This window comes from Apium graveolens, chromosome 9 (assembly GCF_009905375.1).
Source record: "Apium graveolens cultivar Ventura chromosome 9, ASM990537v1, whole genome shotgun sequence".
Classification (NCBI taxonomy): Eukaryota; Viridiplantae; Streptophyta; class Magnoliopsida; order Apiales; family Apiaceae; genus Apium; species Apium graveolens.
Window position 1 is genome coordinate 104,676,402 of NC_133655.1, and position 16,109 is coordinate 104,692,510.

The 16,109-nt window shown below is 29.6% G+C and overlaps 1 protein-coding gene across 5 annotated transcripts; it reads right to left on the minus strand.

Moving 5' to 3' along the window:
- Positions 1-6,216: 6,216 nt before the first annotated feature.
- Positions 6,217-8,395, minus strand: LOC141687352 (uncharacterized). 5 transcript variants are annotated; one of them, XR_012560989.1, is made up of 6 exons: positions 8,258-8,395; positions 7,778-8,141; positions 7,491-7,625; positions 6,995-7,170; positions 6,611-6,681; positions 6,217-6,493 (listed from the first exon to the last, which is right to left on the minus strand). XR_012560989.1 is itself a non-coding variant. In XM_074492595.1 (5 exons), the coding sequence occupies exons 2-5, from the start codon at positions 7,804-7,806 to the stop codon at positions 6,460-6,462; spliced, it is 252 nt and encodes an 83-aa protein (XP_074348696.1). In that variant the 5' UTR covers positions 7,807-8,141; positions 8,258-8,395; the 3' UTR covers positions 6,217-6,459. The 5 variants fall into 5 exon arrangements, 2 of the variants coding, with proteins under 2 accessions (XP_074348696.1, XP_074348695.1); XR_012560990.1 differs by having other exon boundaries at positions 6,611-7,170; positions 8,080-8,141; XR_012560988.1 differs by having other exon boundaries at positions 6,611-7,170.
- Positions 8,396-16,109: the final 7,714 nt, after the last annotated feature.

Sequence of the window (16,109 nt, forward strand, 5' to 3'; positions counted from 1 at the left end):
TATATAGTTTTCAAAATTTTATATTTAAATTTCGGGTTATTGTGTTATCAATGTATAATTTCATTTCTAAACAAATTTTATATGTTTTTTCTAAAATTTTGATTTATCGATTATGTGAGTATAATTGTTATGTGATTAAGTGGTACGTGTTTATGATCGTATGAGTAGTAAAGAGAAATTATGAATATTATATATGGATTTTATAAAAAGTTATATGTGAATAATTTTCCGTAATTACGGTTTATATGTGACAAAATTGTGAATTTTGATTATTAATATTCTATGAATGAGTCAAATATTATTTAGATATTTTTCAAGTGATTTATTGGTTGTTATATGATTTTACAAATGAGTTGCAAATTTATTTGATGATTTTTCTAATTAATTTTTAATTATTTGTGATTATTCAAAAACCCGCAACTTCAACGGTGTAGGAAATCTAAAAACCAAAATATTTCCGAAAAATAATTTCTACACTAATTTGGTAATTCCGAGCACTTTTCGTGTTTAGACTTTTTCGATCTGAAGTACGGATTTATCTGCAAAGATTCCGGGTCGGTTTTATGAGTTAAAATATTATTTTATTATCTCGATATACGTGCAACTTAGATATTTTTGTTATCCAAGATATTTTGATTAAAATATTAGTTTTTATTAAAGTACGTGCATCTGGGGGATCGGAACCCCAAAACTTTATTTAAAAGCCCGATTTTGATGTTTATCCTAAAACCAATACCGAATTGGATTAGTTTTAATAATACTTAGTTATTAAGTATTCTACTTTTATACCCTACACGATCCAATGGGGTACCAATATTCTGTAAATATAAATAGTTGTTATAGTACTATATTTTGTTCAGATAAACACAAATATACAATAAAAATCACTAATTATTAAGAGAAAAGTATAAGTGTTCGTCTTGTTCTTCATAATCAAACCAAGAATCGAAGGCGTTATCGAACTCCGATTTTGGCGTGCAAGTAGTCGAAACGAAGATCTTGACGAGTAAAATCAAGTTCGATCATCCATACCATTGCAGATATATTTGGTCATTTTCTATTTATTTTATTAAATTCAAACTTAGATTTTGAAGTGTTTGATGTGATTTCATGATTGTATGTTGTAGAAAATTGAATTATGAGCATTTTGGTATATCATATGTGTGATTTGGAGTTCAATATCATGTCCAAAATGATGTTTGATCTTCGAATTGTAAAATTAGGGTTTATGTATACTTTGAATATTTTTAATTCGAATTTGGGGTTTTAATTTCAGTTAATTCTGGAATGATTTTGATTATTCTGTTAGATTGTTTGTATTATTAGCTTCGTCTTGATAGAAAATCCATCGAGTTTAGTTTATAATCGAAGTAGAACGAGTTGTGGACCAAATTATGAGTTGAACTCGCCAGTTTTAAGCTTGGCGACATCGGGAAAATCCATCAGATGATCGATTGATGTGGGTTTTATTATATTCGTATTTTTGAGATGTTGTTTGTGCTAATTGGCATGAGATTCGATGCAAAACATCGATTTTTTTGGCCGGAAAAAGAGCTGCCGGAGCCGGGAGAAGTCGTCGGATTCCGGGCTCCTTCCTAGTTTCCGGTGGTGTTCTTCACGACCCGGTAGACCCGTTTTCTGAACCGGTTTAAAACCCAGATTTGATTCCTCTTTTTCCAATTCTGATTTAGACAAACTGTTTTTGATGAATTATTTTTAAAATAATTCAAAAATCCTTATTTCAATTCCAAAAATTCTTTTTATTTATTTATAAATTCAAAAATAAATCCTAATTATTTAATCATTTAATTTTAATTAGTAATTAATTATTTTAATTGGTCAATTAATTTAAATATTAATTGATTATTAATTTAATTATTTATTAATTGATTTTAATTGATTATTAATTAGATTTAATTGATTCTTTTTATTTGAAAATTCCTGAAAATAGTTTTGAGCAATAAAATATTTTTCTAAATTATGATTAACAATTGGTTAATCATTATTAATTGTTTTAAATTCATTTTCAGTCAATCGGACTTGATTATTTATTTATATTTTGATCATTTTATTCGTTTTAATTCTAAAAAATGTCTAAAAATTCCAGAAAAAATCTAGAAAATCAATTATATCCCGAAACTTGATTTGATAATAGTCGGGTTGAGAAACCGTATGTGATATGTGATATAAGTTATCGTTTTAATGCATTATGCACTGATAGGGGTATTTGAAAACTATGTTGATCATATATTTTGATGTGAGATTCAGAATCGAGTGAAACGGAAAAGGGATTACAACTTATAAAGTTTACTTTAATATAACATGAAAATATGATTAAGTTTACAATGTGATTGTATATTGGTAAGCATGAGTAATATAGATATATATGATTAATTTTCCTATAAATTAACGAGTATATGAAATATAGGTGTAACTCTTGTTCTACGAATAAGATAAATGCTTTGAATAATATGAACTGTGTTTTGATGGGCCTTGGACAATTGTATGTTGAGTTATAAAGTCAGATTGAGTTGAATGACTGTTGATTGAAATAGAATAACAGGGGGATAATCTAATAAATATACGAGATAATGTCAGATTTTTGATATGATATGTACTCGTATTGAGTTATTGTATAGTTGTGTTTAGAAGGACTTTATTGTATGTTAAAGTCAAAGCTTTATTACGTGATAAGTAATATCTGATAAGTTTAAAGAAGTTATATGAGTTGAATTCTGATTATGCGTTAATTGATACTGCTAAGTTAGAAGGGTTAGATACGTGGACTTGTGATTATGTGTTAAGTGTTTATCGGTATATGTGATATATATATACGAAGGGTTATAGGTGTGAAGTTTGATAGTTATAAGTTAAAATCGATAGGTTGTTTAGTGATTATAGCATTATCTTATTCTCGTAAAGGATCCGGAAGAGACGTGCAATGTCGATGACGTACAGAAGGTCAAATTGGTGTCCCAAATTGAATAAGAAATAAGTCAAGAAAGCAACAATATGCTGTAGATATAGTATATTCAGAAGATATTTGTGAGTTACGATATGCATAGATTGTGGGATTGGAAAGATGAGATTAAGCTATGAGTTGGAATCAGATTTAAGGCAAGTTTTGTAAACTCCTTTCTTAAATATGTTGCATAGATTGTGATGTTTCTTTCAAAATTATGGTATCATGTTTATGCTATGAACCACATCTGGTAAACCTTTACTTCTGAGAATGAAACCCATAATTTCTTTTTACCTTCAAATTATGAAAAGTTAAACACTTTATCCTATCCTATGAACACATACCCTACGATATGATACAACTTTTAAATCACCAAATACCTTTCATTTAATGAATACACACCCCTGTATACCTGATTTCGTTTCATGAATACCAAACCTTTGTCATTACAAGGTTGAAACTCTTTTCATACAAAATTTGATTATCAAATGCAAATGTCGTTTTATCTAAATGTTTTATAACTATTAATTATGATTCTGTTTATGAAAATGAATGCTTTTATTGAGTTGAATTATTAGAATTGGATTGTTTTTATAAAATATGTGGACCAGATTCGTAGTCAGACCAGATTCGTGGTCATGTTAGGCTAATGTGTGCCCTAGATCCAATATGGAAAACAATTTGTGTGCCATGTTCGGGGTTAGCGCGTGACTGATCAGCAGCCTAACCTTTGGTTTTAGTTAAAATGAGAAAAGTCCAGTTCTATAATTCTTTCGAAATATTGAATTTTCCTAGTTTTCAATTAATTCAAAGATTGATGAATCTTTTTGTTGAATACCCTGAGCTTATGAATTCTTGATAAATTATTTCAGATTGTTATTGCTATATTGGTACTTGCTGAGCATTATTGCTCACCCTTGCTCTTCTTATAACCATTTCAGAAAGGCGTAAAGATGAGTTGCTCGGGTACGATAACATTTAAGGCTAAGGCTATGCGAAGAGTATAAGTGGTTAAGTTATCCAGGGATCAAAAAAGTTATCCAAGGAAATTGATGAGGAAGATTTGAGTTAGAGTTGTTTATTGAGATTCAGTTGTAAATCAGGTTTGTAAATAAAGTAGTAGTGATTCTTCTTATCAAAGATGAAGTGATGTTGTAAAATATGTTGTTGATTAATAATAGTGGTTGATTCTAATTTAAATCTTGTAACATGTATGCGATCCTGTTTTAGGGGGTTAAACTGTTTTCTTTTAAATCCTTTCCAAATATTCAGGTTTTTAAATTCTTTGATTTTTATTATCCTTTCAACAATACAAGTTTTCAAAAATATTTTCGTATGATGATATCAAATCTAGACCCCCGGATTTGAGGAGCGTCACAGTTTAGGTGAATTTACTTGTTGAAGTCTAACAAATACTCCCTCCATCTCAAAATAATAGTCCTGTTTGACAAAAAATAATTTCCCATAATATTTGTCTTGTTCCTCTTCCAATACAAATTAGAACATTTTTCAATATTGACCATCATTAAACCATACCAACAATAATAAATTCTGATGCTGGGAAACCGAGGAGTTGTACTTACTAAATAAAAACCCAGAGTACTACATATACAAGCATTATACTCTCCTCCATTTTCATATACAGCTTTCTTATAAAACTAGTTATACGGAGTACTACTAAAGATGGGTGACTTTAACTTGAATAAGTTACCAGAGGAGGGTGAAGATGAATATCCCCGTATTGAAGAAACAGTACCTCCACATGCCGAAGAAACTGGTTGCAGATTGCAGCAACCGCTCAATCTCCATGAATATTAGTAAAAACCTCTTCTTCTTCTGTTCTTGGAGAAAGATTTAAGTCGAAATTATATTCAAAATTCATCGTATATGAACACCATGAAACTTCTGGTGAATAAAATGCTGATCTTCTGAGCATAGTTTATGTTCTGATGCATCATATATATGCCAATTTTGAGGAGGAAATTTAAATTTTTTAACATTATGATACACATTTGATGATATGATTTTAAACTAAAACTGAAAATTTGAGAGGGAAATTTGATTACTGAAGAATATGCTTGTTTCTTTAGGTGACTGTTTAGTTCTAGTAATATACTAGCGGGAGATTGTGAAAGTAGATTTTAAAGTGGAGTAGTACTAGCATTATTCAATTTTTGTAGTTAATACTTAAGCTGAATTCTATGTAATTAATGATTAAAATTAGACTCAAAACATCACATTCAATATTTCTTAATATGTGTGAAAAATACAAAGAGGACTATTATTTTGAGATGGAGGGAGTACTTTTTAGCGCAATGTATAATATCTTTAACTTTATAATTAAGGAGAAATCAACACAGTCATAACAACACAACAACAAACTCAAATCTTTGTCGAGAAAGGTGACAACTTAGTTGTTGGAATCATGTGACAATATTTTCCCTACTTCCAATATAAATTAGTCCTTTGAGACGCCACTTGTACCCTATTAATTTTGCTCCGGGACATCCCAACAAACTATAAATCCAATCTCCAGTCACCTGATTAGTGTATCGAGCATATAGATTCTTTGATAGCACCTTACGTAAATACAAGTTATTATTTATTGATAACCAGTTATGACACATTTTTCACAAAAATATCTTTACTTTGTTAAGAATATGAAGTTGCCACGTAAATTACCACAATTCAATAGTTAAATCCGTATTCGCCCCCTCAATAAATTATTTCTCATCATGTGCCAATTTGTACCCACTACGCACTGAAAACTCACCTGCCAAATATTTTTGCCGTGATGATTCAATAAACCAAATGGAATCCTTTTAATAAGTCATGCATCTTCTAAATTAAAATTATGATTGATAAAGAATCACTACGCCATAGATTTCTTTAAGCAACCCCTCAGATTTGTTGCTATAAAATTGAAAAAATGTTGCTAAAAGCCCAAAAAGGGCTAAGGCAACATCAAAATTATGTTGACTCGTAGCTAGTGAGTATAGATATCTATAACAACATACCAACTACTCTATTACAATATATCATATTTTGTTACTATAAATCTCAATAACATCTTTTGGACTCTATATTAACATACATTTTATGTTGCAAAACATCTTAGAATTTCTTTCAGAATAGTTTTTAAAATTATATTCAAAAGTTTTTTTATTGCTTGTTTTTATTTAATTTTCAAAAATATAATAATAAATAGACAAATATTTAAATCTAAAATATAAATAAAAATATTGCAAGAATAATTATAGTAAAAACTCAATTAAATTAATAAATAAAAACTCATGAACTATTATTACAAAAAGATGAATCAATTTCTATAAAACTACATTCAAGTATTAGCAAGTCCTGTAAGCATAATATCTAAGATGGTATTTAAGTCCAAGAATATAACATCTATGTTGCGGTTTCTTGTAAGGTCGGTTTCTTGTAAGGTCGTCGGTGGTGCTAAAATCATTGACAGTCTTTCCATCGGGATCTGAGTACCTTTAACTCTTTGACTGTGCCTTAGTTTGCCTTAGCCTGGGTAATGTTACAATTTAAAGAAAGGATCAGATCAAACAAAGTAATAACAAATGCAAATAAACATAGTAATTGCTACAATTTAATAATGGACTGTCTCTTAAATTTAAAAAATACCTCATCACTTGGGCAATAGACGCAAGAACATCTTGAGTTATATAATTCTTTGCTCCATTACTGACAACAATCTGATCAGGTGAATAAGATAATTCATTCTCCTCTTCCAACAAATTAGTTCCATAATTAACAATAAGTAATAACTAGTAAGATAATAAGATAATTAAAAAATTAATGACAACAACCAGTTCCATAACAATTTGTTAATAAGATAATTAACAAATTAGTGACAACAATTTGAAGGTTCTATTAACTCAGTAGCAAAGGAAGGTATGCTTTTACGCTATATAGTCCTTGACTCCTTGTGTTTCACAGCTTCAACATGAAAGATGAAAAAGTCAAAAGGAAAAAGTATAATAAGTGTGCAACACTTCAGCACGATACCTCAAGCCTGTATTTTCATGGTAGGATGTTAGGAAACTGAAATTCACTACTCTAATCAGTCAAACTAATTGTCTTGCTCTCTTTATTACTGCTACCACCCAATCTTACAAGGGTAACATAAACAGAAGAGCCACATTTTCCTTGCACGTGACTGAACCAATGACATTTACTTGTGCCTGATTCATTCCAAAAAATATTATGTTAACAATGTAGAACTTGTACGAATAAATGCAGTCCACTGTGACTACCTAACCAATAACACATACTTTGAATATTTAACTTAAAAGTAATATATAGGAAAAAACATAGATTAGTCTAAGCAGCCTTAATAATATAAAACTAGACAAAGATACCCTTAATAACACCCTCAAACTTAGATCCGGCTTCTCTATATATTGTTACGTGAGCAATAAAAAATATTTTTGAAAAAGAAAAATAGACGAATTAGAGCAAGACTGAGGTAACATAGATTAGTCTAAGCAGCCTTTGTGACTACCTGATGGAATCTGACATTTAGTAATGGTCTGTTGACATTGACATTGACATCGACATAAGTAGGCAAAAGCAAGAGCTCTGGTGCACGCTCAAGCTTGGCTACAAAAGATGACAAGCGATACTCACCTGGTAAAACCTGAAAAGCATTCAAGTATCATTGATTAATCTCAAAGTTATGATCTCAACTCATACAATGCAGTTCCAGAAACTTCTATACATGAGGATAATGTATAACACAAGTGGACATGCAAAATTAACAAACAACCAACTAAACATGTATCAACATACCTCAAAGCAAAAATTACCATTATTATCATTCATCAGCCTGTCTTACTTGAGGCTTAACATTCTCCGGTCCATGAGTTAAAGCAAGTCAAAACACATGCATAGTCGATAAATATAAGAATATCACAGGGTATAGGCATGATAGAATGTACTTTTGCAGAAACCCTATGCGTTACATTGTGAGCATAAATTCCCAAATTCAACAAAATATATTATTGATCATCTATCCATTCAGATATATCAATTAAAATGTCTCCACTTAATTCAGTTTATGAATCAAACCACTAATATATTCAACAACATACGTATCACATCAACCGGTTCCATCAGTTGAGTCTTGATTACAAGCTTTAATTCCATTTCCGTTCTGTAAGGGGAGAGAGGGAAATAGCCGAGAGTCAATTACCTAGTAAGCAAGAGAGATAACGAGAGAAGAGAACTTATATAGTATGGGAGAGAGACCGAGAGAGAAAGAATTAATACCTCAAATCAAACCCCGATGTAGTTTGCTTGAAACCCTAATTGAACTAAAACCACCATTGGAATGTGAGAATCATTCCCAACCCGCCGCTGCTTAGTGTTCACCCTAATTTGTCCGACTATCCTTTTGTTTGGTCTAAAATTTCAATTCCCCTGCTTTGTTAAAAAAAATTACCGCCCGACTCAAAATTAGTGGCCCATCCCATTTCGGTGGCCCAACCCAATTTCATCAATTTTAGATTTTTTTTTGAATTTTATAAATATTACTTATAATATCTGAATTACACAAATTTAATTTATTACAATTTTAATTATTGTCTTAATCTAACTAATTTGAATTAATATAAAGTTGTTACCTTATTTTATTTTTTATAAAAAATGTTTTACTATTTTTAAATTAAAAGTGTTTACTTTTATTACAATTAATTGTAAAATAAATCATTTAATTTGAGATATCCTTATAAACTATTTTAATATTTATAAAATGTAAATAAATTATTTATTTTACGTACTTTTACTTTCCAAGACAAATCAAAAATTATTTTAGTGATATCGATTATTTTCAAAGATAAATTTAATTTTTGTTAATATTAAAAGTTCATTTATTTATAGTTTATGGCAACATAGTATCATGCATTGCTGCGTGCTCAACACCTCACTGAGCTATGACAACACAATCTTATGGTTTTGGTAACCCCCTTAATTCCGGTGCTGTGATAAGGTGAAAATTTCATATCTATAATAACATAAGCTAAGGTAACACCGATGCTGAAATGTAACTATAGGCCATCTATGGCGTAGTGAATGTATCCCACTGCCCAATATTTAAGCGAAGATCAATCACACAAAGATAATGCTTTGGCTACGGCTGTCAAAAAAATTCGAAAAATCTGATATTCGTCCGAAATATTCGTATTCGTATCCGAAATAAAGCGGATATTATCCGTATCCGAAACAAAGCGAATATTATTCGTACTCGAATCCTATGATTGCAGATACATATACATACATGGGCATATTTGTATCCGATAATATCCGAATCCGAATAAATATATAATATATTTAAATATTTAAATAATTTATTATATTAAATTTATAGTGTGTGTATGTGTATATACATATATATTAAATATTATTTATATAAATTTTATATAATTTTAAAAATAGTATAGACATATATAAAAAATCATTTGAGCACAATAATTTAAAGATAATAATTATATTGAAAGATAAATAAAATTAATTTTTGAAAAATTAAAATATGATTAAATAACTTTAAGTCTTATTTAATTTTGTAAAAACGAGTTTTTAATTTTTACTATATTTTTTCCATTTTTTTCAATTTTTAATATAAAAATAAAAAACCAGATTGAAAATTGGATTCAGATCCGGATATTACCCGTATCCGGATAGTATTCGTCGGATCCGGATCTGGATATTATGCTTTAAATATTTTCGGATTCAGATATAGATTCGAATCCGGTACGAGTTATCCGTTTGACAACCTTAGCTTTGGCGGTATTACCCCCATGGATAATAGACAGTAAATTTAATGAACTTTCAAATGAATAAATTAACCAATTAAATATTACTCTCCCCGTTCCTTAAAAATTAATGCTATAACACCCAAAATCTATTCCATAATAGATGGTCATACCGGATAAATTTACTAGTTTATCCACCATTAATAAAATAATCGAATATTTACATTACTTTTACAACTCATCAAGTAATTGTATATTATAATGAATCCAAGTCTATCATGAAACGTTTTCTTCATTTTCAGTGAAAGATATTAAAAAATATAAATTTATTTTTTAAGATCAACCGAATTAAAATTATTCTTCTTAAACAGTGACGCCCTCCGAATTTGGGATCTAAATTGCGGAGTCACGACATACTAACAAAAATGCAAGATCAGAATGTAATAACAAAAATATATAGGTTATCAAAGGTATCAAGATCATTAAAGTTTAAAACTCTGAAACAATGTCAATATAAGTTCAAGATCAATAAGTATTTTAAAGATCATCTATGAAGCCAACAAGGGATCGAGTTTTTATGTTTCAATATAAATTATCTTGTACTCAATCTTTGAGGAAAAACCTTTATATGTCATAAATAGGGTACCTGAAAGGTAACTATACTGGCCTCTTGAATGTCAAACCATATTTGGACTTTATATCATGCTAACCATTTCTTGACTTCTTGCACATTTAGCTGAACCGATTTACTCGGTTGTTTACGCCTCCAATCTTTATGATTTCATAAAAACCTTTATATTGAAAAATCATTTACATTTAAACACTTCTCGTTTTAAAAATCTTATAGTCCTTCAAATTAATTAAGACTCTTTTAAGTCAAATATCATTCTTAGTTCGATTACATAAAATTATATAGATTATATTTATACGAAATACATCAAAGAAGACATTGATTATGATTATGAATACGCATGGGTATTATCAACACCAAAACATGGCATCATATATACAAATTATTCACTTGGAAAGTATAAATTAGGCCATTAGAGTATCTAATGTAGTTCTTGGGTCACAATAGCTATATATCAAACATCAATTATAATTTATAAGAGAAAGAAGAGTTACTTATTTTAAAATGCTTTTTTCTTGAGCAGTAAATATCTAACTATCACTAACAATAGTCTTCCCAATCCGAGAGTTCTCGCTATTCAAATCTATCATAATAATAATAATAACAATAACAATAATAATATTAATAATTTAGTTAATTTCATGTATTGTTTAGAACTAATAATACAAGTTCAACAATTTAAATATTAATAGTGTGAGAATTCGTATCTTGAATTTTTGGCATAATGACCTTATTATAAAATATTTTTAATATTTGTTGAGATGAGTCAAACCTTAATTTTTTATAAAATATAGTAGATAGAAAATATATTTTATTATGATTCTAACGGCTCTTATTTATATAATTATATCCTTTATATATAATAAGCGTAAGAACTTTTTATCCAAAATTTTGGTCATTTACCGCCAAAACAATCTCAATCATTGATATGATATAATAATAAATAGACAGTTAAGATTATATCTTCTTAGAATAAGTAAATTTTTAATACCATCATAAATAAAAAATAGTTACATTATTCTAGTGATATTCAAAGACAAATTGCGGTAAAATGACATAATCCAATGCTAAATAGAATATGATTAAAGATCGAACTAATTATGAATATAAAAAGATTATATTTTTTCACTATTATTCGAAAACCAAAATATGATACAGTATTAGATAGAATATGATTTGAATATTTTAATACTATTCAAACACCAATTACGATACAATATCTTAGTACAATTCTAAATAAAATATGATTAGAAATTTAACCAATTATAAATATAAAAAGGTTACATTATTATAATACTATTCAAAAACCAAAATATAATATAGTGATACAAAAATAGGTATAATATGATTAGAACTTGTACTATATATAGCTGTAATTCAATTACTTATCCATATATTTCTCAATATATGCATATTTTTTACAAAAATATTACAACAAACTATCAAAAATAAAAATAATATTGCAATAACGTTAGAAATAACGATACATATGTATTTTATTTTTTATTTTAAATAAATTTAAAAAATAAAAAAGGAAAATTTTTAAAAACCGATTGCACATGATATAAACTAGTATAATGAAAATATAAATGTTGTTATATTTTTTTGACGATGACCACCTATTTTATTTATTATAGTTTAGTATAAATCTTTATATTCTTAATGTGTGCTAAAGAAGGAGTCTGGCAAATTTAGATTTGCCCTGGGGTCGACCCATTTAGCTATTTTAAACTAATTAAAAAATAGGTTTTAATAGATATGAGGCAATATAAACCTTTTTCTTGTAATTAATAATTAGTAAACAATTAAAGAGCCCACATATGATTCCAATCATAGATCCATATCATACGCTAACCTATTTTCAAATTCAAAATCCCTCACAATTTTCTCTCCTGATGAACCCTATCTTCTTCTATCTTCTCCTACCCTAACTAATCTACGATCGTATATTCATTATTTCAACTGTTTGGTGTGTCTTTTGTACTGGATTGTTGAATAAGGAAATCAAAATCATATAAACATATCTCATCAGTTTACCTGTTTTCAGCGTGGAGATGGTCATCGTAGTGATGAGGAGAAGTAAAATACATCCCGTTAGATTCATGAACGAGATAGGTCGCATCAGAACATTAATAATGGTAATTACTTTTCACATATTCATTGGTACCTCTGTTTTCTTGCTTAACATGTATGTTATGATGTTTGGTTGTGTTGAATATGTGTAATAGCAGTTCTGAAGTATAGTAATTTCATTCATGGGAATGATCGTATATTTTCTGATTTTGATATGAATCTTCCTGCCAATTACATAAACGTTGATTCTCGGCCATATCCCTTCAACAGGAATATTACACAGTCTAGTAAGTGTTTATTTAATGTCTGATGTTTAATTTTTACATATTTGTGTATGTTCCTTTTATTTGGTAATTTATGTACAGGTTTTATTCGTCCCAACCATTTTTCCGCCCTCGACAGGTTTTTATATAACATAATGCTTAACATGCCAAATCTATTCAAGGACAAGGAAAATGTATTTCCCATTGGTTGGGGTTCATGTTGACTTATATATAAATTTTGTTTGTATGAGTTCTGATGTTTGTATTACTTCATTTGCAGGTTCATTGCAGGAAAGCCGCAGTAACAATTCATCTCCTAGTGTCCTCCAACTTAATAAACATAACACCAATACACAGTCTCCGTTGGCATGTGTTTCTAATAGTATGTTTATCCATAATTTTTCAATCCTAGTTATTGTTATAGGTTTATTTACAGTATTACATTTTGTTTATATTAGACACCCCATTATCTCATGGTCACGTAATTCTTGAAAATACCGAAAATCATGGATTTTGATGGACCTTGGATCCAAATGCTATGAGTTATACTACATGTATTAAATTTGAAAAAAAATTCGTCTGTCTTTAATTGTTCTTATCGGTTTTGATTGTTTAAATCATCCATTGGTACAATATTTATATATTGCCAATACATTGCAAGTTGCACCAGTTAATAAAAGATGCAGAGTGCTCATGAATGATACAAGTACACCTCCAAAAGGTATTATTTTCTCGATATTTATATACTATTATTACGTGTTTAAAAATATTACTGGACAATGTTGTTCAGCTCAGTTTAAATGTTTATTATTTTTATGTGTTTCAATGTTGAATTATAGTAAATGCATCTAGCAATATTAGATCGAGGAGCCCTCTATCTTATATATCTAATTCATCTTTCAAGAGGTCAACAAGTCCATCAATGAGTACAATTTTGGAAAATAAGATGAAAAGTCTGCCGCAAGTTGGTACAATTGAACTTCAACATCCTATATTTTTAACGTTTTTATGATTGTTCATCTATTCCACAGCTAACGTTTTCATCATTTCATGACAGAAAATGCATCTAGCAATATTAAATTGAGTAGCCCTATTTCTAATTTATCTAATTCATCTGCTAAGAGGACCAGAGGTCCATCAATTAGCATAATTTTGAAAAATTAAGTAAAGAGTCGACCGCAACTAGGTACTCTATGACCAATTTAGAATTGTTCACATTTTCTAACTTAATTTTCATAATTCTGTAATAATCTGGAATTCAGATTATTCATTAATCACAAATAACTTTTATATGTTTTGATCCAGGTACAAATTTTGTTGATGCTGGATCATCATCCGGAGTTAAAAAAAATTTTGACAGTTTTAATGAGGCTAATTAAGTTAATCATTTCGAATAAGAATTATTGGATGAAGATTGGTGACATTATTGTATAACACTTTCATCGTGTTTTGCTCAATTTCATTATTTTAGTCATGTCCTAACATACCACGTTTGAATACAGGTTTAAACAATGGAAACACAGAATTCAGATTTGTGGGCAAGTTACATGAATTTTCGAGGTCCAAATTGCATTTGCAATATGTGTGGTGCCATTATATGGAATAATGAATGAAACAACAATCTGCAAAAGTATGTTTAACCTACCTTTTCCCTATATTTCAAGATTGGTCAATTGAGCTTACCTAAAGAAAAAGAAGCCCCAAAACCCTTAAAACGTTTGCTTGGCAACAGTGATAGAGTTTCAAATTTTATGCCAAATATTTGTGTGTACAACTCTATGTTTGCATTGTGTTCAAGTGGTGGAAAAGTTGATCACACAATAAACAGGGGAGGTGCCTCTTATTACTTTAAAATTAAGGTATGAACTTGCATTTACTTGGCAACATAATTACCGAAGAAGGCCAGAAGCTGAGATTTTGTCAGGTATATATATATATGACACCGATAATGAGATTGATAATAGGATGGACCTGATTGGAAATACAAGGGATTTTGTTGATCAGGGAATTGTTGAGGATGTATCGCGCATGTTATATCAATACAACAAGTTGGCTCAACATTTTTTACAAGATCGAGAATGCTTTTAAGAAAATGAAGTTGATGAGTTCAAGTTGATCCTTCTTTCATCAGTGGTCGACTCAATGTTATTGGCCCCAACAATGAGATTGCGGGTCTTATTGTCAGTAAAGATGCTGACACTGCATAATATTGGGATATAGTTGTAAAAACACGTCAAGAATCATTAAAGCGTGTTTGGGAGACTGATGTATTTTTATGTAACTTTAGTATCCTTTATTATTCCCACATGCTGATGATAGTTTTCACATCGAAATACCACTGATTAAAAATAAGAAGCAAGTGAAAAATACTACAACTGAAGATGATGACATTGGGGAGAGCAAGGAGAGGGTGTGTGTTACAATGAGAGGGTATTATTGTTACAAGTTAATGATGCACTTATGTGAAGGTATACTATCACCATTACTAAATTTCATTAAATTATTTTTAAAAAAACTTGTTCCATGATATAAGATTTTGTAACACACCTACTATTCCATTTCATAACCCATTAACTTGTTGATATGCTATAGGTTTAAATTTTCATCTTGGTGGTCGTCTTTGGCAATAATATGTTGTAGATACATTTTATACAATTGAACAACATCGTCTTGATTGGGTTTGTACACACCAGAAAACAATACGTGTTGATTTGTATAATTCTGTACAAGATGCTTTGCGCAAGGGGGACTATGACTCTAATCACGTGGGTAAAGTTGTAGTACTTTCAACATCTTTCATTGGATCATAATGCAACATGTGCCAACACTTTAAAGATGCATGGACCTTGCTGATAAGTGGATTTTATATCCATTTAGAACGCTTTGTATCGGCTTAAGTTAATGTTTTGACCTCAAGTATGTGGTGTTTTTAATACATTTTGTGTTGAGTATGTGTAGGGCTTTAGTTGGAGGCAGGAATGGAATTCTACATGCTTTATTATTGATAAGATATTAGTAATTGAAATGCGAGCGCTTGCGAGAAGATCAGAACGAGAAATAGAAAACTACAGAATTTTTTCCAGAAGCCAAGCGCGCCCAAGTTTCCCAGAGAAGAGCGCGCCCGCACCTGAACTGAGCGCGTCCACACTAGGTCGAGTTGGAAGAATCCTGTGTCCAGTACGATTTTGATATTCCAAGCGGCCAAGTCAACCAGGAGCCTATAAATAAAGAAAATGAGATGATTTAAAAAACAAGGAACAAGGGGAGAACACTGGAAACACAAAAGCACACAAGACGACTAAGAAGAAGAAGATTTAGTTTCATATCGTTCTTTTGTATTCTTCTAATTAGGTGATACTTTGGATGCTTGTTTCGGATTTGTTTTCTAAACCTTAATACTTTAT